We start from the raw sequence: 23,208 nt of genomic DNA, 5'->3' as shown, positions 1-23,208 counted from the left end.
CTATGCAGATGACCACGCGCAAAGGCTCATGGTATACGCGCGCCCTCCAACAAAGGGACTTACTGTGTTGTTTACTGTTGTTTGTTGTTAGTTTAGTCATGTGGAAACGTTGCTTGTGTTGTTGTGTGTCAGGAGGATGTGGCTTTTGTTTAGGGGGAGTAATCACTGTCAGGGTAAAGGGTGTGTTTCTGATGGAGACCTTCTCCGTAGGTTCTGTACTCAGTTTTGAGTTTTTTTTTTTTAACGGCGATACAAGAAATGTTTGTGTTCTGATGTCGCAATACTGGTAATATATTAGAGGTTCTTCATGTTAAGACGTTTTATACGTACCAATTTGTTTGTGCGGCAGTATGTGTTTTTTGTCTGTCCAGCTGTTTTTTTAGTTTACGTGTCTGTTTAGCTGTCTGCCAATCAAGCCGTTCTTCCATCCACGTATCTGTTCTCTTGTCCATCTATCTGTCTGTCTACTGATCTATATTTGGGATTATACTGACAACATGCAATACAGTTTATTTTCATCTATCTATCCGTTTTTCTCTCTCTGTGAATCTGTCCTTTTTTGTCGGAATACTCTATCAACATAATTAGGATGTGGTAATGCTTAATTAACTGACGAAGTTGATATAACATTTCATTTGTGTGGAATCGATATACACTTTTTTTTCAGTGTATCTCCGTCTATCTATTCACCTTCTGTTTTCAATCCATCCATCCATTCATTATCTATTTTACTATCTATTTTCCTCTCTGTTTTTCTCTCCATCCTTCTGTTTTTCTCTCTCTCCATTTCTTTCCATCTCTTTTTCTATCCATCTGTTTTTCTCTGTATTTGTCTATGTGTGTCTATCTGTATCTATATCCTCTCTATGCATCCATCTATGGGTCAATGACGTATAACGATTTTCAACGGGCCAATTTTAAAATACAAATATTAAGAGTATTTGTTGCTTTGTTCAAACATTATGAATGCCGTATACAGATAAATTCATCTTTAAATTTTACACTAAGTGATTTCAGTGTTTTTTTTCATCTAGATGAATTGACCGTGGCCTTTAAGAGTGTCAAGTGTTGCAACCGTGATTGATCTGAAAAATTATTTTATTTCCTTAACATAACATTTTTTACAAGTTCTCAGTAATATAAAGTGTTTAGAAACAAAGTATTTGCATTACTTTTGAGTTTTTATAAATTTAGTACAGTTATTATTGGTCGCACCACATAATGAGTGGTCGCTCCAAATGACAGGAAGATCTCATATTGTTAAAATTCTAAAAAAAATCTCATCACAAACATTTATTTGCCCAGTCTTGGCTGCTCAACTTAGAGTAGCATGAGGTTGTTGGCTCAGGTTCTGAGATGATAGCATGAACTTATGTTCTTTCTTATAGTAGAAAATGACATCTGGAGTTTGTGGCCACACCACACAACTGTTCTTTTCACACGACTGCTGCATGGAGCTAACCTGGACTTCCTCTCCCACAACCTCAATGACCTGGCCTATACATGGAAGCTCATCATAGGTTACAGTCACAAACTTGCCACTCAAGTCTTGAAGACTACCTTGTTCCCTTGGTGGCTCAGGAGTGCTTGACGGGTCCTCAGTGTGGCACATGGTGTCTCTCAGGTCTACTTTTACTGGCTAGTAACAAAGGCATATCTTCATTTCTTCATGCTTGCAGAAGCATGACACCTCCCTGCTGATTTGTGCAGCTTGTGAAGACAAAACCTGCCGTAGGGCAGGATGCCCTAAGCTCGTTCACTATGGGCTCCAGGTGTACCCACACTGCTTGCTCATCATGGGCGAGACTGTCTGACAGTGTTGCATGTGATTTGGGGCTTTGGGCTGTGTAGGGGACAGCAGTGTGTATTGTGGCCTGCTTTTGGCTGTCTCCAAAATGATAAGCTTCTGTACTCATTTTGCAGACATAGGTTTCCAAAAAATCAGTGTGAAGAACAGCTTCAGATTTAGTGAGATCACAAAACTGTTCTGTTTGATAGATCCAGATGAATTGGTTTGTGGATAAAGCATCTAGCTTTTTGTGGCACAGCTCTTTTAAGTCCTGGATTGTTCCTGTGTATGTGTTCTAAAACATTTGCAAAGGATTTTTCTCCATTCGTTGAAGTGACCTGTTTCTATTGTTCTCAAGAAACCTCAGTAGTTTGTCTCAGGAAATTCACCTTCATCGAAGCAGCACTTTAGACATACACATCCATGCATGTTTTGTTTTTAGAGTCACATACAATCAAACTTGACAGGCTGGTTGTCTTCAACAGCCCTCTCTTCATGGGTTTGTTAACCAATAGCTGGACATTCTTATGTTCCACACATGCACATGTATGTCTATCTCTGGTCCTCAGCTCTGTGATATAAAAAGGCCATCTTCTGGCAAATTGTCTGTATGACATGGAGAGATGCTGTTCTACCTGTTTGAAACTGTGTATGGAGCTCACTGAGGGTCTTTCTGAGAGTTCTTTGCTTTTTCTGTTTATTTTTGGTGATGGTGTCTTTCTCCCTGGCTAAAAGATGACCGTTTTCATCTCTGGACAGAAAGTTGACAGAAAGCTTTCCTTTCCCTCTGCTGACAGTTTCTTACTCCCCCTTTGCTTGAATTTTGCACTTAGGCCTACTCTTCTCATGCTTTCTGAATTTATCATGTAGTTTTTCATCTCTGCTGGCTGTTTCCTCATATCTAAGATCTGCTTTTTCAGTTTACAGTTCTGCTGAAGATGTATTCCTTCTTTGATCTCTCACTGGTGTTGAGGACACTGGTGGATTAAAATCATTCAGTAGTATGGGATCTACTACAGCTTCACCTGCATCTTCTAAGTGCTCTTGTGCTACATCTACATCAATCAGAACAGGGTGAATGTTCTCCATAGATGGTGGTGTAAGGCCATCTTTTTCCTTTTCCTGTAAGGACTGGATGCAGTCCTCTATTTCTCTCTCCATTTCTATTTCTCTCTGTTTGGCAGCTCACAACTTGACATATGGAATCTTTCCCTGCCGTTTCTTCTCTGGAAGCTAAAGCAATAATGTAATAGTGTCATACCATAAATCTACTGGGTGTAGCCTGTTTTATTTTGGACTGATGATAGATGACTGCAGATGAACATGTTAACAAAAATGCATTTCCTCCAGATAATAAACAAGCATACAAGAGCAATGTGTACTTCATGTTTGTTAATTTATAGTTTTGATTTTTAATATTTTTAACATACCTTTCTCTTCTCTTAGCATGGTACTCACTACACTACATTTAGGCTACAGACTATGGTTCATTTGATCAGGTGTGCACTCAAGTACTCAAGAAACTTTAAAACTGCAAACAAAGGGCCATTTCCTGCTTCATTTCCTGCTTCCAACGAAGAATTAAGTGTTGTGAACAGTAAAGTCTCTGAGGAAAACTTGCTTTTTGTCCATTAAAAAAAAGGGCAGCAAAATATGATGAAGTGCTATGGAAACACAATTTACCTCACTGGTGCATGTTAAGTGTGTTCAACTGATAGTGATCTTTACCACACAAATGAATCCAAATAAGATGTTTTGTTTCTGAAAATGGGTGGAACACAACATCCTTCAGGCTATCGGGCACATCTTATCACCATATCTGTTTAACGTGGAGTTTAATGTTTTAAATCTGGCATGTTTGCTGAACTAAAGACTTGACTGAGCAAATGGCAGATAGAAACAGTTGCTAAGCAGTGATTGGAGGGACGAGAATACGAGGCAGGGCTTGAGAGTGGTCTGTCAAAGACAGGGGAAGTTAAACATGCAGAAATCATTCATGATGAATTCTTTTAAATTTCATCAGTACCATTTTAGCACCATTTTTGCATTAAATGATTAGTAAACAAGGGGCAGAGGGGCGGGCGGCATGGTGGCGCAGTGGGTAGCTTGGGTTCAAGGGCTTGGGTTCAATTCCCGGCCGGGTGACCAGGGTCGTTTCTGTGTGGAGTTTGCATGTTCTCCCCGTGTCCGCGTGGGTTTCCTCCAGGTACTCTGGTTTCCTCCCACAGTCCAAAAACATGCAGTCAGGCCAATTGGACGTGCTAAATTGCCCCTAGGTGTGAGTGTGTGTGTGAATGTGTGTGTCTGTCCGTCTGCCCTGCGATGGACTGGCGGCCTGTCCGGGGTGTATCCTGCCTTCCGCCCAATGATGGCTGGGATGGGCTCTGGTGCCCCACCGCGACCCAGAAGGATAAGCGGTTTAGATGATGGATGGATGGGGCAGAGGGGCAAGTGCTCCACCTCCTGCAAAACAACATAATAGTACTGTAACAGAAGTTATTACCTCTGGTGGCTCCAGAGCCCTAAGCAGCTGCTTAGGCCACTTATTGGCAGAGCTGGCGCTGTCCACTGTTTATCTGTGTGATTTTCCCAGGCAATAAGCCTGGACCAAGTGGATCAGAAACTCATTTTCTTTAGATGCTCCGCAACATTGTTGGAACACCACTTGGAAAGACAGAGACAGACATAAACTATCATTGCTATATAGACAAGTTGAAATCATCAACACTGTGAGTGATGGCACAAGTCAGAATGTGGCTACAAACAAAATGGCTGTATATACCAGAAAGGTGGGCCAAGGCCTATACAGTGTACCATGCATCAGTGGATATTCATAATGGAGTGGAATTACATAACGAAGTCTTAAAATACAGTTATCTGTGACATTTAGCAACATTGTTGACATTCTGATAAATATATACCTTTCAGCTCAGTGACAGGAATATCTGTTCTTTCAGTACAACAGCGTCAGAACTGTGTCAGAGTTCTTGCAAAATCGTAAAGCATCCACTATCAAATTCACATCCCATGGTACACTGTGGATTTTGGGAAAACTACTTCATTACCCTCATGTAACTGTGATGCTTACATGAAAACCAGTACTCCCTGTAAGCGTTTCTCTGCAATTTCCCTACACTGTCCGGAGAAGTTGCCATCATCTGCAGAAAACAGAATCAAGGACAGTTACACCCTGATCATATATCAGGCAGAAAGGCAAGTAAAAGTGCACTTTATTCTAGGGTAGCAATTAAGAAAAACTTAAGAAGTTACTTTCTAATGAATTAAATTGGCTTCTCAAAAAAACATTTCACTAAAAATTACTTATTTTTCAGAGATCTGTAACAGCCTTAAGCAGGAGCAGGAGGCACAAATCCACACAGCTGCAAAAGGGTAGAAGAAGCCCAGCAAAGCCTGCTTACACCTTGCATTAACATGCGTGTGTCCAGATCTGGATATCAGTATCTGGCTTTGGCCAAATTGCATTTATGATTTTCACTAAAATGTGTCCCCACGGAGATCCAATTTTACTGTGGTGCCGATCAAAAGGAGAGTGAAGAGCACGGTAGAAAAAGCCACTGCAGAAACGATTAAAATGAAGGCAGGTCACTCCCAGCCCTATACTTTTTCTTAATTAGATGGGCCGGAGTGAGCTCGGTCAACACCTGCGTAGTGATACGGCAACTCAGAAAGACCAGGGGCAAATGTCAGTCCCAGTTTTCTTAATGGCAAGCACTAACCAATAAAACTGAACCAATAGCCCCAACACAAAACATACATGCACAACTCCAACTAAGACCAAAAACAACAAGCAACATGAATTGTTCCTTTTACTGGATGTGTGCGCGCTCCATGGGCCACTTCAAATGGAAATCACCATAACTAAACTTCTCATAAGGGCGGTGCACCACCGTGGCAGCTGCCACATAGCCCTTCCCTTTAAGGGTCAGCCATCCTGGTGACCCACATTGCTCAAACAAAGTCCTTTAAGTGCGCTGGAAGGCATCGCCCCCGTTGCAGTCTACCCACAGCAGGGGTCTCAGAATGTCCTGGTCAGCACAAGTTACGGTACAGTGTGGTACTTTGCCCCAACTCCTCCTCTGGGCGAGACGCCTAATGACACTTCCACCCGGTGTCCTGTTCACAGGGCCGGTACAGGGCAAGTCTAACCCTATGAACTACAACAGTCTAAATATGAACTACAACCCCTAAATTACTACAGGCTCTAGAGCTGCATGTTCAGCTCCTTCAGTGACAATGTTTTTCCTTTATGGATGGCGGAAGCCTTGCTGTCAGGGAGCCTTGACCCTCTGCCGCAGGATTTTACAGTCATGTGAGAGGAAATGTGTCTACCAAGCACTGACTAGCAGGTGAGAAAATAAACAGTGAAACGAATGATGGATGATACATGAGGCTAAAGCTAGCCCCAAACCAAGAGGCTTCATACACTCTGGGGCGACTCGTATCGTAACAGGAAAAAAAATAAACAAAAGAAGCTTGGTTTTGCAGATTTCCATTCGAAGAGACTCATGGAGTGTGCGCACCTTCTGTAAGAGGGAAATTCATGTTGTTTGCTGTTGCTGTCCTTAATTTGAGTTGTGTGTGTTTTATGTGTTGTTTTGTGTTGGGAGTATGGGTTCACTTACATTGGATTAGTGCTTACCACTAAGAAAAAGTACAGGGCCAGAAGTGATCTGCCTTCATTTCAGTTGTTTCTGCAGTGGCTTTTTCTACCTTGTTCTTCCATAAAGAACTTTATGGTGCAGAAATTATGGCCTAATTCGACTCTTCTTCTGATCGGTGCCACATTGGTGCTCAGAAGTCACATCTTGCTGCTGAGATACAAGAGCTCGAGCGGAAGATTGAAGACCTCAATGGAGGCTGGGGAAGACGAGGACAAGGCAACGAAAAAAGGAGCAAGTGGCAGGCAAGATGGCAGCGCAATGCAGCACTCCAGGTGCTCATGGAGCAGCATGGCGACTTTGTGGCAGTACAGTCAAAGATTTCTGTTTTCACATGTCAGTATTTGTAATGAGACTAAATTTTAGCACATGGTGATTTTTATATTGAAAAAGTGATAAGCCTGGGTGCCTTTTAAAGGGCCCAAATCCTACATTTTTCTTGTATTAAATACATTTCCTTGAGGTCCTCTGAAGACTGTGTGGTTCTATTAGTCCAAATTCATTTTTACATGACCTTTTTCCAACATCTCTTCATCTCTTAGAATAAAACTGGCTGTTGTTACTTTGCCTTTAAGACTGATTTGTAAATAATCACTGTCCTGACTGGCTGCCTCATTCAAAAAGCAGTTTATTTATTATTATTGTTAGTATTATTATGATTATTATTATTGCTGCTTTGATTGTGATTCAGACTTTAGCAGCAAACTAGGTTTGAAAACACTCTAAGAGTCACACAGGTTAAAAACAAAAACAAACACTTCCATTTCAGTGAGTAATAACACAAAACCACATTCAGTGGTATACAGTGGTCTCAGTGTCTCAATGACTGTCAGATGAGTCAGGAAAATTCATGTATATTTTATTAACAATGCTTCCTTTTGTGAGTCAGTTTTTGAAGGTTTAATATTGACACTGACAAATACTAGGATCCCTCTGAACCCTTGCAAGTGTGCTTTTAGCCTTCTAAAAATCGTATCATTATAAGACAGTATAAATTTCTTGGAATAATTTTTCATCCTTTTAAAGCTCCCTTACATTTTAAAGAATAGAATTTTCAAGCCAAATCATCTTTCTGGTGATTTGCTGTACCACCATAAAGGAATGCTTAACTGGAAAACCAAATGTATCAACTTTTCCCTCTTACCTCAAATGTAGTTGACCAGCTAAGACATGTTTGGTGTATAAAGATTGTTTTTTTTATGTGTTGCACTGAAGCTACATATATACTACATTCCCTTGCAAAAAAAAAATGGGCCAAGCCTGAAATACTAATGGTTTTCACAAATGGTTTTGGCCTGGTCAGAGTCCAGATTTAAACCGTATAGAGAATATTTGGTCTCACATTCAATGTTGAGTGGAACAATACTGAGTCTTCTTTCTCTAAAAGCGTGTCTGCAAGTTTACCCACAACATTTCAACATGTTAAGAAATTAAAGGGAAAAGTTTTCCCATACCAAGTTACTTTGTTTGTTTAATTGTTGCTAATTTACCAGCTAATGATTTATTGTTAATATCACTAAAAGCTTAGTGTTTTGCTATTTTGGGCTTGGCCCAATTTTTTGCACAGAAGTGTATATGGCCAAAAATATGTGTAGACCTGACTATCACACCTACATGAGCTTGTTGGACATCCCATTCCAAAATCGTGGGCATGAATATGGAGTATAACTGCCTCTGCTCTTCTGGGAAGGCTTTCCGTAAAATTTTGGAACGTGTCTGTGGGAACTTATGTCCATTCAAAAGAATATTTATGAGGTTGGGCACTGATGTTGGATGTGAAGGCCTGGCTCACAATCGAGGTCCCAATAAATTCCAAAGCTGTTCAGTGGCATTGAGGTCAGGGCTCTGTGCAGGTCACTGAAGTTCCTCCACAACAAACTCAAAAAATCATGTCTTTATAGATCTTGCTTTGTGCACAGAGACACAGTCATGCTGTAACAGGAAAGGGCCTTCTGCCATAAAGTTGGAAGCATATAGTTCATTGTCTCTGCGTGTGAAATATCTTTGTATGTTGTAACAGTAACATTACACTTCACTGGAAATAAGGGGCCAAGCCCAAACCCTGAAAAACAGCCTCAGGCCATTATCATTCCATCACTATGCACCTACCTACACATTCCGGTAGGTGATGTTCTCCTGGCAAGCGCCAAATACACATTCATCCATCAGACCGGCGGACAGTGAAGTGTGATTCATCACTCCAGACCAACACTTTTCCACTTCAGTGGGGTCATGACTCACACCACTCCAGCTGACGTGCGCACTGTGGGCTTGAAGATGTCAACGAACAGTTTTGTTCTGATGTTGCTTCCAGAGGCAGCCTGGGATTCTGCAGTGGCTGAGCTTTTGTTGCTCCTGGACACTGTCCATTCCACAATAATAGCACTTACAGTTAACTGGGGCAGATCTAGCAGGCCAGAAATTTCACAAACTGACTTGTGGCCAAAGAAGCATTTTATAGCAGTGCCACATTTAAAGTCACCAAGCTGTTCAGCATGACTTCAGTACCTGTTAGCAATGAGTGTGACACTTAAACACTGTAAGGCTAAAACACCTGAACTCAATCATTGGAAGGGATGCCCACATACTTTTGGCCTAATTTACATGAGCTAATATAATAATGTCTGTGTTACCCAGAATGATTTCCATTACTTGTTAACTACATTAGCCTCATAGCTGCACACTTCAGACTAAATATGACTTGGCTGATCCGCTTCATTTGGGGTAAAGGGGAACACTGTGTAAGATAAGTTAGAAGCCTCCACTCCTGTCCATTTCCACACTTTAAAAAGTTTCATCCAACAACATTTTCCTGCAACATGACATTTGCATGTTGCAATGCTTTCAAATGTAACTGTCTACAGAATAATAGAAACATGTTTATAATGTGGCCGTGTCTGACTGAAAGTCGTCAGCTTTGAATTATAAGGTCCTATCTTATAACATACATACCTGTAAGCTGGTCTCATTAGGAGCTGATGTGTGTAATTTGAGAGGGGTTGAGTAATATAACCTCTATGTTTAAACAGTCTGATTAAAAAAACATACAAGGACAAAAAACCCAACAAAACACTGAAATCAAAACAAACGCCTCATGAGCAATTGCAGATTTTTAGCAATCCTTCATCTGCACAATATCAGCTGCAGGAGCCCTAACAATTGAAACCAGCAGCTCAAAGACCAAGAATTTAAAACACTCACCCCCGTCTGGACTGTGATTGGTCACGCTGTACATCAACCAAACATTACAATTTACACAAAAATTAGAAGCAAAATTCTTAATACATTTTAATAACTGATGTAGTTTAACAGTTTAATAAGGTGATACAAGGTGTATGCTCTGATTGTTGTGAAATCAGACAAGTCAACTTTAATTCAGACATTATTCAGACAGGTCAACTTTAAAATAAAACATTATTTATTCTGAATATTTGAAGCAAGAGATGTTTTAACTCAAGAATAACATATGCTGTAGTCATGCAATGCAAAAAATACAAAGGTACATTAAAATAAGCTCACATTAAAGGTGCATCATAATACGTACATTTTTTTGTTGTTTTTTTGTTTTATCCACAAAGGGCCGATGTGGCTGTAGGTTTTCATTCCAATCAAGCAGGAGCACACCTGATTCTACAGCTTTAATAAATTGCTCTCAGTCTTCAAACAACTGATCATGGTTGCTCCTGCTTTGTTGGAGCAAAAACTTGAAAGCACACTGGACCTTTTTGGATAAGACTGGACACTTCTGGTCTAAGGACTACCTACAAACACTGTGAAGCAGATACTCAGAAGAACTGACTGAGACTGAATTGAGTGGTAAGATGGTCTCATTAGGTATTTCAGTAGTTTGTGAAGATCCTTGTGACTGGGGCTGATAGCCCCCAGAGTCCATTTGGGCAGGTCTGACATCACAGGGTTGGAACTGGTTGTCGACATTCTGTATTTGAGGCATGTAACCTAACACTAGATTATCATCATCTGGAAGGGACAGAGGAATGTTGTATGTAGGATTCTGAATCCCTGGGGATGGGACCTCTGTTTAGGAAAGGTTGATGGCGAGGGGAGAAACAGAATCACAAACATCATTGTAGTATCTCATCCACAGTGGATCTGTGGATTTAAGACCAACCTCTTCTTGTGCTTTCTGCACCTGTAGCATACCTTGTGGACAAGGTTCTGGATTTTTCACCATAAGCGTCTCGCTTTCTGCAAGCAGAATCTTATCCATGATGTAGGTGAGACCTCTACAACAAATCATAAATCCAAATGCATTAGCTCAAAAATTTATCAAGTATATTTAGATAATTTACAATTTAAGTAATAGTTAAGTTAAAAAAAAACATATGTTACTAATAATGAATAAAGAGAACGGACACTAGTTATTATTATGCAAATGACATCAAGCTAATCTTTATGCTACCTTCTGTTTATCATCAGTATGGGTGTGACTATACACATATTTTCACATTAGATACAATCTTTGATTGTTACTTTATTATTATTACTTATTATTGTGCAAAACTCAGACACCAATTTAATTTCCAAAGACAGCCATTGAATATGTTACTGGTTTTGTCAGAAAAAGTACAGATAATATATATTTAACAAACAGTTACAGAGAAGCCCTGACAACTAAGTATGATATCAAAATGTCTCAGTATAGGACAAATCAGCCTTATGTCAAAACAGCTTATTTCTCAGTGGGTAACGCAGGTAGAGCTGCACTGATACAGCAGGATTTGTACTAACTCTGACATTTATTTACCCAAGATAGTATAAAAACAACAGCTTTTGAAAATGATCTTATCAGGTCAATAACTTCACATTTTTGTGTATATTTTTTGTCATATAATCATGAGCATGCAGCAGTCACACAGTTCACTGCAGGGTTTAATAAAAAAGCATTTGCTTTATAAAGGTGTTTACCTGCTGCCCATTAATAACAAGAAGTGACCCAAACATGAACCAACAGAATTTATGGTTCTAATTTTAATCCTACCTCTTTTGCCAAATGCTCAAGAGACAGCTGGAACTGTTTATAATAACCATGTTTAATGATTTAATGGTCTTTTTGGTCTTTATTTTGGACTTTGGTTATTCAAAGGCATCTAATTTGGCTAATACTGATTTGATTTATATACTGTGTTCACCCTTTGCCTTTATTACAGCTTCCATTCCTTTCAGTAGACTTTCAGTTTTTCAAAGAAATCTGCAGAGATATTTTTCCACACCTCTAAAGTTCAGTCTTAGAAGCTGGTTGCACATTGGTTCACATATGTTTAGGGTTACATAAATTCTAATGGCTCTGGAGTGGCCAGTCCATTGTTCTGACAACACCAGCAGCTCCTTTGATATTGAAATGTGGACATTTTTGTCCATTTTTTGTCTAGCAAGATTTTCTCCTTTCTCTCAAAGTACTTTAAGTGTTATTTATCCAATGGTAACAGTTTTCGTGGCCTACCAGGTCTTGTGCTGTTATTAGGAGTCCCATTTTCTCTATAAGTTTTTTAGAATTTTTTTTTTAATCCTGTTTTTTCTCTTATTTTCCTTTGACTTCTCCCTCCTTATGCAAGTGGATTATCTTAGATTTATAAACAAAACAAACAGTTCTGATCACTATCAGTGATTTCCACAAAATGCAGCAAATGAGAAACACAAGGGAGATCCTGAGGTGTGTATTGGTAATAGAGTCTTAATTTCTGATACACTGTTTATTTTTTCAGTACTGTTTCGAAACTGCTGCACAGTTCATTTTTAGCCAACCTAGTTTGCATGATTGGTCCATCGAGTCCTTTAAGAATACAGAGCAACATCTGTTTTATGAACTGAAGAACAGCACTGAGCGCTCATTTGTGTAAATCATTCTTCTGAGAGTACTGGTGTAGTATCTGAATACAGTTTTCACTTTAACCTGTTGGAATTTATCCATAGTAGCAAAGTGCAGTGGAAAATCAGGTTTTATTAAAAAGATCACAATTAAGAAGTTTTCCCTCTAGACTAACAAAATGTAAAATATTAGTCCAGAAAAGGTTCCATACCATTCCCTCTTGCTGCAGCAAAGGACAATCATGGCAATGACACAGGCTAATGTACCCAAAGCTATAAGAATGCTGAAAACCAATGTGTAAACTGCAGACACAAGAAGTGTTATTTTTACACAGTCATACATGGCATGGTCATCCCTGATTCATTTTCTATGAAATGCCTCTTATTAGAAAGTTGTACTCTATATAGTAGGCTAATGTACACAGTAAAACAATGAGCACAACAAAAAGGTAAAAACTTTGCAAACATACCCTGCTGATCCACTGAGAGAGTGATATTAGATCCAGGACCCTCTCCTGCAGATGTAAAGGCCTTCACTGTAAATGTATAGTCACCAGGACGAAGATTCAACAGCGTATGTGTTCGAACACTGGGGCCTACAATCAGTGACTCTAATACATAGATAAAATATGACACATTCCGTGTAAACAACAGAAACAATACATCCAACATATGCCTCATAATAACATACCATGCATTCTGTGCATGGAAATCAGTTTTAAAGAGTAAAAGGTAAACTAAACATACCTTGAAGAAATGCATCTTTTTTGTCTCCATCTTCATTTTGATCGTCATTGGGACGCTTGTAAGACACAATATATCCCAATAAAAAGCCCTTCTTCTCCTCTTCAATCATGTCTTCCCAGGAAAGCTCAACATTCATGCCATACTGCTTTGCTTTTAGACTGAGAACCCTCCCTGATGGGGCTGACAACAAAAGATTGAAGGCAGAGACCAGAGGAAGATGATGGGGAAAGCAAGCACAAAACAAAGAGTTCAATTACAGAATAGAGAGGAATGTGCTGCCAAGACAAAGCATCACTGTATTTACAACACTTCCCATCATAGACACTGAAAATAAGGGTTCCTAAAACAATTCATGGTTTGGACAGTTCTAGGAGAAACCTTCAATTGTTACAGAACAGTTACACTATAGTTTCTTTGAAATAAAAAAGGTCACATTCGCACATCACCTTTACAAAATCATCTACTGAAAAGTTCTCTAGGAAGAAGTGGTTCTTCAATGGCTTGGCTCCAAAGAACCTTTTAAGATTGTATAATTTACCCCCAAAAAAATTCTTGGAAACTTATCCACAGTCCTGATAAACAGTAGTCCAGTTTCATGGAATGAAAGAGTTTGTCCGTCCAATACTCAAGAGATCTTATTATACAGATCTGCAAATAATAGATTCAAACAGCCTCTCGTGCAAAATTATACAAGTCTGAAAAGCTTCCTTTGCTTCCTCTTTAATCAACACGCACTGTCTAACAAAGTCTGCCACACTGACAAAAACAGGAAGCATTGTGTCCTGTCAAGGCTTTTGTCAAGGTTAAAATAAAAGGGAATATTGGCTGCTTACCTAGCTCTTTCACATAGCCTTCTCTTCTCTGCAGTAGCTGTGGGGCTCCTGAAGTGCACGCATAGACTGAGAGAGTGTACTTTACCCCATTTTTAAAATCTGTAGCCATATCATGGAACAAGCAGGTAATGTACAGAGGCCAGAAATGACAATGTGAATTTTCAGCATGAGGATAAGAAGTTATAATGTCTATAAATCAAACTATCTGGTATTTCTGATATAGTTACCATTCAGTTTGTACTCCAGTTGTGGTATACAATGCAATTGTTAACTGCACAAAATAATATAAACTACTGAGTATTACTACTACTATTACTTGAGTATTACATATGCAAAAGTTTGGGCACCCCAGTAAAATTATGTTTTTGTAAATTTTCCAAGTAAAAATAAGTCTCTACAGAGAACACATTTCTGAACTTTTTAATTTGCTAATTTTAACATATTAGGGAAAAAATGAAACAAAATGCAGCCTAGTTTTAACTTTAAAAATAAAAACATGTGATTTGATTGAGGGATGCCCAAACCTTCTCACACAACTGTACATACGCATTACATCTTTTAATGAAGCCAGCATTGTCATTGCCATATTAAAAACAAAAAATTTCCTTGGATCTGTGCTATTAGAAGACAGCTGCTGTCTTTCTTTTTTTTGCAAATTTACCCAGCTTCCTCTACATCTTTCTGAACCGCCACTAATGTTACGTCATTGGACAGCTCAGCACAATTTGAGAAGAGCGCTAACTGCCACCTCTGTTACGGCAGCTAATAGATGCCCACATTGGCTACCCTCATGCTGAGTGATGGCATCCTACCCTCCCAGAGAAAGCAAGGACAATTATGCTCTCTTGGACTCTCAGCCATGGATGGCTGTGGCATCACCGGGGATCAAACTCACCATCTCCCGACATTATGGTCAGTGCTTACATGGTAGCACCACTTTGGAGCCCAGACCTTCACATTTCTGTGAACATTTCATGATGAATGGACAGCAAAGGTCACCCAAAATCACTTGGAATAAAACCTTGTTACATTAACAAACTTTGAGAATGCTTTTACATTTTGCTATAAAATTACCATTTCAGAGATACAAGATTTTGACATGACAATATACTGGTTTGGATACATATATTTTTAACTTTTTCCTGAGTACTGACCTGAGTAAATTGTGGCATCTGAGACACCAGAGGGGATCTTCATCCATTTTACAGCACACTGCTCTGTATTGTATGTTGGAAACCAGTCCACCACATAGCCGCAGCTGGAAATGGGGCTTGGATCCCAAGACATACTAAAACTACCGTTATGTCCTATGATGGTATCAGTGATAATACCACCATCTGCAAAGTAAATGAGATAGTAAATTAAATGTTATACTTGTGGTCATCCCATTCCATACAATCAAAGCAAGAGTGTAATGTGTCTAAATCTGAATTTGTACCTGACTGTAGGTTGGGGATGGTGATTTTGGAGGGAGGAGAGACACCAACAGAGTTCTTGGCAGAAATGGAGATAAAATAATCTCGTTCTGCTCTCCTGGGGCTGAGTTTGAGACAGTGGTCATTTGTGGCTTTGCTGATGTGCTCTTTGGTCACGTCTGTGGCGCTTCCTAAAAGCAGCTCATAGCCTGTAATAATCCCATGACTCTGATGCGCAGTTAAACTCTGTGGAGCAGTTAAAATAAAAATTGCAGGCTGTTGATGGATGTTGATTTATTTGACAAAAATAGGGAAAATCATCAAGTGCACTTACCTTCCATGCAGCATAAGTGTGTCCATTAAGAACTTGCATCCACGCATCTACAGCTTCTGGAACTGTGGAGAAACAGAGTGCACTCAAAATTGATATGGCCTGGGAAAACAGACATATCTTTATATATACACATAAAGCTGGGTGATACAGCAAAAATGTAGTATCACAATACTTCAAAAAGTTTTTGCAGTACACAATATGACATTTCTTTTTTATGACATCTGATACACTGGAACAGACAATGTAATGCCACATTTAAAAATGATATTAAAACCTATAATTCCAATTATTTTTATTCAATGTTCACATACTGCAGTACTCTAAATCCAGTTAAACAGGACATATTGTACTCTTTTTGTAGTCAAACATGTAGTTGGGAAGTGTTTTCAAGGACTGACGAGCATACTGTGACATATTGCGACGTAATTTATCCCAATAATGGTAAATATAGTCATACTGCCGAGCACTGTATACACAGTACTGTGTAGATCTTTTATGCAGTCATGAAAATTGATTTCCAGACAATACTGCCATTAAGTAATGGTTATTTTTTGTGCCCAGATTAGTTCACCTCCTCTTAAATGGAACTTAAATTTGGCAGTTTTACATTTCCCCAGTATGTTACATTCAGAAAATAAACAGCAACTGTGCATTAAAATTTGCAGATGTGTTAACTTATTTTCACTTCAATCAACAAAAGATGTAATATGACTGGAGCGCCTATGACGGTGTGTGTGTTAAACTTGTTACATATTATAAATGCAAATAATTATTTTTAAAAATTAGTATAAAATACATATTATTATTATTATTATTATTATTATTATTATTAGTAGTAGTAGTAGTAGTAGTAGTAGTAGTAGAAGTAGTAGTAACAGTGGTAGTGTTAACAGCATTTAGCTGTTTTAATCTTTACATACAGTATAAAACAATAAGATAAAACAGAATCATAAGCCAACTCTGATATCAATGAACCAATAAAAAACAGCAGGAAGTATAATTACGTAACTGTTCCTGTATGAAATATCAATCAAATCAAGAATTCAATTGCTTAGGTGACATCAGAATCACAAACATAGACAATACACTTACAGGCACATACTGTGAATATGTGTTTTGCATGCTTACTGTCTTCTTTGGTAGAGAAGGTGATGAGGTTACTCCAGTCACCCCACTTATAAAAATGTTCACGAGAGCCACAACGCACACGAGCTGAGTATCCAGTAAAGGGCTGCAGGTCTGCCAAGACCAGTGACTTGAGACCAGTTCCACTAAATGTTTCCTTTATCAGAAATGTGCAGAATCACTTAAAAACGTATAATGACATTACAGCTGTCATGATAACAACATGAACATTGATCTATTGCTAAAATAATCATCTAACTAAGAAGATGCCTGATATCTGATCATTACTTCATAACACAAAAATAAGTTAATTAATAGCCCTGAAAGTAAACACCCACCTGAACAGTGTGTCCATCCACCTCCACTTGGCAAATCATTGGGAAGGAATTGAATTTTGGCATTTCACCCCATTGCCATTCAAGTGTGGCATTCCTTGCATGAACTAAAACTGCACTTGTAAGCGTGGGTGCTTTGAGTCGTACTACAGAAAAGCCAGAACATGTTTTGGTTAATCACATTATTGAATATAGATATACTGCAAATATCAGTGGTATAATCTGTGTTTGGGAAATACTTTACCCCTGTGTTTTGGATCAGCTACATCACTGATTATCTTTGTGCCGAGGACGTTTGTGGCAATTAATGTCCAATTCATTACCCCCTTATCTATGCTTTCATCCAGTACACACATATGAGCTGAGCAATTCCTAAGTGACAAAGGTGCACAAGAGGGCAAAGAGAGGCATAAATACCACAAAATATGGAATAAGTTATAATATTACAAACAATAATCATTTCTATTTAATAAGATAAAGAGTGGAGTGGGTGGTCTTAGTAGAGCCCTGGGTACCTTTTATTGACTGTGTAATGTACTTTAAACAGGTGTGATTTGCCGGTTTCCCCAGGGATCCAGTGACATTCCACAGAATTGAGATCTCTCGTCTCACATGTAAGATCCTGGTCTTTAGGGGCATCTGCAGTGGTCAGTCACATCAGCAATTTAAAATCAACACCCGCAAAATAATATTCAGCAAATGATCCGATGATTATGGAAAGTTGAAGAAATACTCCAGCATTTTTCAGTCAAATCTCTCTGCCACAGATACATTATACTGTCACATTACAGACTATAATTTCAACATGTTTCCCTGTGCTTAGAAAAGAACTGAAAACCCACTGACTCAAAACTTGCGAGTAACAAAATCAATTAGCCAGTTGCTGAATTCCATGAATAAATGTATAAAATATGAATATTTAACAAAATAAAATCTATGATCATTTAACAATACAGGTGCAAGAATGAGACAGAGGGCCAGAGTTTTTTGGGCCAGTTTCAGGCTCAAACTGGATGCATTCTTTAAGCGTTATGTAAAAAAACTGGAGCCTGAGCCTAGTTTCACACAGTTAACCCTAACATGGATGTGTGCATGGAAAAAACTATTTTTTTTCTCCTTCATGCATATGCAAAAGTGGGTGGAGGTAGAGCAAATGTGGCTAATCACATATTATGCTAGATTTACTAAAGTTTGAGCAACTTGCAGTGGCTGGTTTTGCATGAATTGTGATTAGTGATAGGAGTTTTTCCTATGGCAGGGAAAAATAATAGTGTTACCACCTGAGCAGGGATTTGATCCCTTGTATCCAAAATACAAGAACACACTTCAGCACACGTTAATGCATAATTACTATTTGTTTGCTAAATGGAACATATTGGGGGAAAAAACTGAACATAAAATATAGCCTGTGCAAATGTTATGTCACATTTTATATTTTTTGTTTTACTTTTTCTTAAGATTCAGCAAATAAATAGAAATTGTGCACTAAAATTGGCAGAAAAATTAATATTTAAGTTTGTCCCCTGTTGAGAAACTTTTCAGTTAGAAAATCAACAAAACATCATTTGTCTGGGGGTGTTAAAACTTTTGCATAGGATTACATATGGTTGTTGTTCAAAATAACCACTACAATGTGATGCTTTCTTGAAAACACATTGTCGGTGCTTTGCAGCAGGCTTTGGAGTGATATGCTGATGTGTGCAGATTCTGAAATCTCTACAAGTGGTTGGTACTGTGCCAAAGCCCAAGATCCATGAAGCTTGTGGAACCCAAACCAACCCAGAACTCTATTCCTAGGGCTAGGATGAGTAAAGCCGTGCTGAAACGCATTTTGAAGAATTACACAAACACAATTACATGTCAAACAAGAGGGCATAGGTACAGTCTGAGGGCAAAAGAGCAAGAGTTAAGCCCTCCCTGGAGCCTGTGCATGTGCATGCTGGAACAATACAGCAGTTTAGAAACTAACACCGGTTAGTTTCATTATCCCTGAGGGTTTCTGGTATCCATGCGTGATACAAGCAAAAGCCTGTAAAAACTCCACCCTTTTACACATTAAATGAATCATCAAGTACAGCAGATACCAATTATAATGGAAAATGCTGAAGCTCTCTTTTAACAAAAATTAAAATAGCAGTGAGAATAATTCTATATACAACTGTTCTTGTATCTTGTATAATTCATATCCAAATAACATCCAAATGATATCCAAATCAAGATAGCTTCCATTTGGTTTTGCTTCATGGATTCAGTTTGGCACTGAATCACACTGAATTAAGCACCATTGTTTTTGCTGGACCAATCAGCTCATGTTCTGAGGAGCTACAAGTTGCCGTCAAGAACTGATGGATCAACATAGGGTGCAGAAATCAAAGAACAAACCACAACGGCCAAAGCTCTTGAGATTAAACATGGTACAATGGCCACTATGCACAAAGGGTTTACTGTTGAGGGAAATGCCAAATGAAACTGTGGACCAGAATAAAAGCATGAGGACTAGAATGAATATATCTCTTTTGCTACTCATAAGAAAGTGAAATTAACCTGACAGCGTTTGCTTGTACTTACAGCCGATGAAGTATGTAGCACCTGTATCATCACAATGTATATCAAAGCCATGGACTGTAGTGACGTCATCATGGTGAACAGGCTCTGTGACGTATGTCCTGTCGCTGATCCGGATTGTAAAACTAGAAGAACTGAACCCTGCAAGGCTCTTTGTCTTTAATATACAGCAGAATACAATATCTTCACCAACACGAGCGACGTAATCTTTAGGATACACGTTACTCTCAGGAAGCTCATCCGTGTCTTTTCCTGCAGGGTGAAATGGAAAAATACCCACTATATTGCTGCATTTCTACACACAGTTCCATCAATAAAACTGCAGTAGTTTTACAGTAATTATGCCTAGACTTGAACAAAGCCACAGTGTTCTCAGGCATTCATCATTATCTTATTATCTTTAGCTTTAATTTGATGACAACACAGTCATATCAGTATCAGTACTAGTATTACTTGCTTAAAAAAATGATGGGCTTAGATTTTAGATTTGACCGATATGTCAAATCGATATTTGATGATGTATTTATCGTACTATGGAAAAGCAGAATGTTTAGGTGACTCTGGGTTACTGTGCTAAAATATCTGCATTTTATTAATTTTACTGTATATGTAATCATACAGAAATACATGTTATGCTTATCTGTAATGCTAATCCAGGCAGATTTAGACCCAATTTCTACATTTTATGAATGTTTATGTAGAGGCATCTGTAAATATGTACATGAAAAAGACTGCATATCAACATTGGCCCACATTTTCATATCAGTGCATCCTTAATAACTGATGATTTATAAATTTGTCAACAATTAATATGCACCTTTTAAAATGTATAAAGGTGTCCAATCACTGGTGTCACTCTGGTGTCTGGTGCGCAGTCTCACTGAATGTGAGGTACACTGGAGAGGTAAGGGTGAAATCCAGCTCCACTGATGAGTGCCCATTGGGTCTTTTAATGTCTCCTAATTCAGGCATCATAAAAACAAAATTCCATAAACGCGCTGTCCAAAATGGACAATTTACATGAGAAAGAAAAATATTCTTTAATCTTAATAAATGTTAATGTAACAATACTTTATCTCAAGTCATTGAAGACCAGTTTATTGGTCATCTAGTCATTAATTTTTCACACAATGTAATGGCATCTGATGTTTTCTTACTCTGCAAAAAATATATAAAAATACAAAAACAGAGATATAAGGTTTTGTTCTGACAGCAACAATATAGTTTTAATCACATCGAAGTCTGCGTGGAATGTAGCCAACTAGTCGGTTAGCTCTTAAATCGCAAATCAAAAAAATCTGCCACTTACATTATGTACAAGTCGCCTCTGCTCAGTATGGAAGATCTCCACGTCGTAAGTGACTGGCTTTGGTTTGTTGCCACTGGTAAAATTATCCTTCCATTCAACATTCATCTTCCAAACACCGAAACCACGCGTGTCACTTGCATCTGAATATACTCTCACTATCTCAGGGACAGGTAGTGGGAGCGCTGTCAAGAGGATTCCACACACAATACTGAATCAGACCTTATTCTCTGTACATGAAACTAAGTACAAAAAGTAAACCCAGACCAATAAAAAAGGTTTGTAATGTCTTACTCCCCTCCAGAATTACTGGCAAACTTGGCAAAGAAGGTTATCAAAAAGGTCTTTTGGTGTTCGTCATTTGTGTATAAGATATTTCTCAGTGGATATCACAAAGTTTTCCACAGCTTAATCAATAAAAAAACTGAAATACTGATCTATAGCACTAAAATTCAGAGAAAGCTGTTTTGAGAGAAATTAGGCTCTTATACTTCATACACCAAACCTGAAGTAGGAAAGCTTGCTGTAATCTGAGCTCTGTTTTATTCTGCATGTAAGTGCAGTAGATAAGGTAGCTTTTTATTGTTTGAGAAATCCTGCTGAAGTTCAGCTGTTTCTATCTCAAAGTGATGCAGAGAAACAAGTTCATGCATTTCTTGCAAGCAGAGTCGATTACTGTAATGTTCTTCTTACTGGACTTCCTAAGAAAACAAGACATCCTCTACAACTCATATAAAATGCAGCAGCACACATATTAATCATAGATCTGCAGAGACTGACCTTCTGCAAATACCTTCTATAAAATACAGAAAGTGTGGAGAGACTTTTTCTGTTATTATACCTCTAAACTGTAGAATTCCACCTTTCATTAGACAATCAACCTTGGTACAAACTTTTAAGAACGCTTTGAAAACATATCTCTTTCTTTGGCTCACAATTAAAATTCTATGTCTAGGGCTCCCGAGTGGCGCAGCCGTCTAATCATTGGCCCTATCATCAGGAGATCGCGATTTCGATCCCTGGTGATGCTACAGCCATCCGTAGCCGGGAGTCCAAGAGAGCACAATTGGCCTCGCTCTCTCTGGGTGTGGTAGGATGGCCCCTCCTTCTCTCCCCATCACTCAACGCGATGCTAGTCAGCGCAGGCGTCTGTTAGCTGACGTAACAGATCTGGCGGTTGTCGCTTTCCTCCGAGCGCGTTCAGCTGTCCAATGGCAGGTCTCGGAGGAAGCCTGTGTTAGCCTTCACCCTTCTAGCGTTGATAGTATCGTGTGATTGGGGGAGTCCTAACTAGCGGGTGAAATTGGGGAGATAATTGGGTTAAAATAAAAAAAATAAAAAATAAAAAATATATATATATATATATATAAATTCTATGTCTCTTGCATTTATCTGTAAAGAGTAACTATAATAGAAGAAAATCAAACGTTAATTTCTTCTATCCTAATTTTTTTTTTCTTTTTGCTCTATGAGTTGTTAGGCTAATAAGGTTTTTAAAAAAGAAGCAAATAAATTTTGGACAGGAAATACTTTTTCTTCCGGTCTCTCCCTCAGCTCCTCACGTAGACACAGACAGCCAAGGGACGGAGTTAATGCTCAATAACACTTTGTTTATTTAGGCTTTTTCGATGTCCAAATTTACTGGCTTTTACTGGTAAAATCACAAAGAATTTCCTATTTGATATGCTCTAAACTTTCAAAACAGCTCAATTTATTTAAGCAAGATATTTTGGCGTTTATCATTTTAATATTTTTATGTTATTTTATAAAGATTTGAATCATTGTACCTCGCTGTTTTTACAGTACCATTTGCGACTCATAAATAACAAAGACCAGTTCGTTTTTGCTCATGTTTACCAAGGGTGCCAACTTAGAGTGGGCAGTTCATCACGTTTCTATTTGAGAATCAATTTCTGGTCCACATTTCACAAAGAATATCTCTTTTATGTGCACAAGAAAACCTTTTAGTGGTACCAGTATCAGAATATTAGCCTTGATACTATCAGACTCAACAGAAAATCTGTGGCATTACCCGTCCCTAGTGCCTCTAATTCTGGAGGGAATAAAGTCTGTGTCTCGATGCTGTTAGTGAACTTACCATGCTGTTTTCCCTGCACTACTACCAAAAACAGTAATGTGCACAGAGGCCAGAAATCTGCAGAGGCCATGATGGGACACAGGAACAGAACGATTCACACGGATCTACGCCTGCATGGGAAATGATCTGCTGGAAAACCACAAGGGGCTTTAATGA

General features: G+C 38.6%; 2 protein-coding genes across 5 annotated transcripts in view; both read right to left on the bottom strand.

Annotated features, from left to right (window-relative positions):
- The window catches only part of LOC118820000 (leukemia inhibitory factor receptor-like), a 37,509-nt gene that overhangs the window by 12,621 nt on the left and 1,680 nt on the right, over positions 1 to 23,208 (bottom strand). For 2 of the 4 annotated variants that reach the window (XM_036588086.1, XM_036588082.1), the window contains exons 2-3: positions 23,053 to 23,178; positions 20,958 to 21,139 (exon numbers count right to left, since the gene is read on the bottom strand). In XM_036588086.1, coding sequence (XP_036443979.1) covers positions 20,958 to 21,139; positions 23,053 to 23,122 — 252 coding nt within the window. In that variant the 5' untranslated portion in view covers positions 23,123 to 23,178. Of the gene's footprint in view, positions 1 to 20,957; positions 21,140 to 23,052; positions 23,182 to 23,208 lie in introns of all 4 variants that reach the window. The other 2 variants (XM_036588084.1, XM_036588083.1) reach the window with 1 other exon arrangement.
- LOC118820001 (leukemia inhibitory factor receptor-like) lies at positions 10,608 to 13,833 on the bottom strand. The gene is made up of 4 exons (XM_036588087.1): positions 13,042 to 13,833; positions 12,765 to 12,905; positions 12,507 to 12,597; positions 10,608 to 10,712 (listed from the first exon to the last, which is right to left on the bottom strand). Coding segments are annotated over exons 1-4 (369 nt in total). The 5' UTR covers positions 13,178 to 13,833; the 3' UTR covers positions 10,608 to 10,711.

This window comes from Colossoma macropomum, unplaced genomic scaffold (genome assembly GCF_904425465.1).
Source record: "Colossoma macropomum unplaced genomic scaffold, Colossoma_macropomum, whole genome shotgun sequence".
Classification (NCBI taxonomy): domain Eukaryota; kingdom Metazoa; phylum Chordata; class Actinopteri; order Characiformes; family Serrasalmidae; genus Colossoma; species Colossoma macropomum.
The sequence above is the reverse complement of the archived record's forward strand: the minus strand, read 5'-3'. Positions and strand labels throughout refer to the sequence as shown.

Coding starts and splice junctions, on each gene's coding strand:
- LOC118820001 (XM_036588087.1), bottom strand. CDS start 13,177: ATGAATGTTGAGCTTTCCTGGGAAGACATGATTGAAGAGGAGAAGAAG. Junction 12,906..13,041: donor AAAAGATGCATTTCTTCAAG/GTATGTTTAGTT, acceptor TCTATGTATTAG/AGTCACTGATTGTAGGCCCC. Junction 12,598..12,764: donor TCTCTCAGTGGATCAGCAGG/GTATGTTTGCAA, acceptor TTGTGTCTGCAG/TTTACACATTGGTTTTCAGC.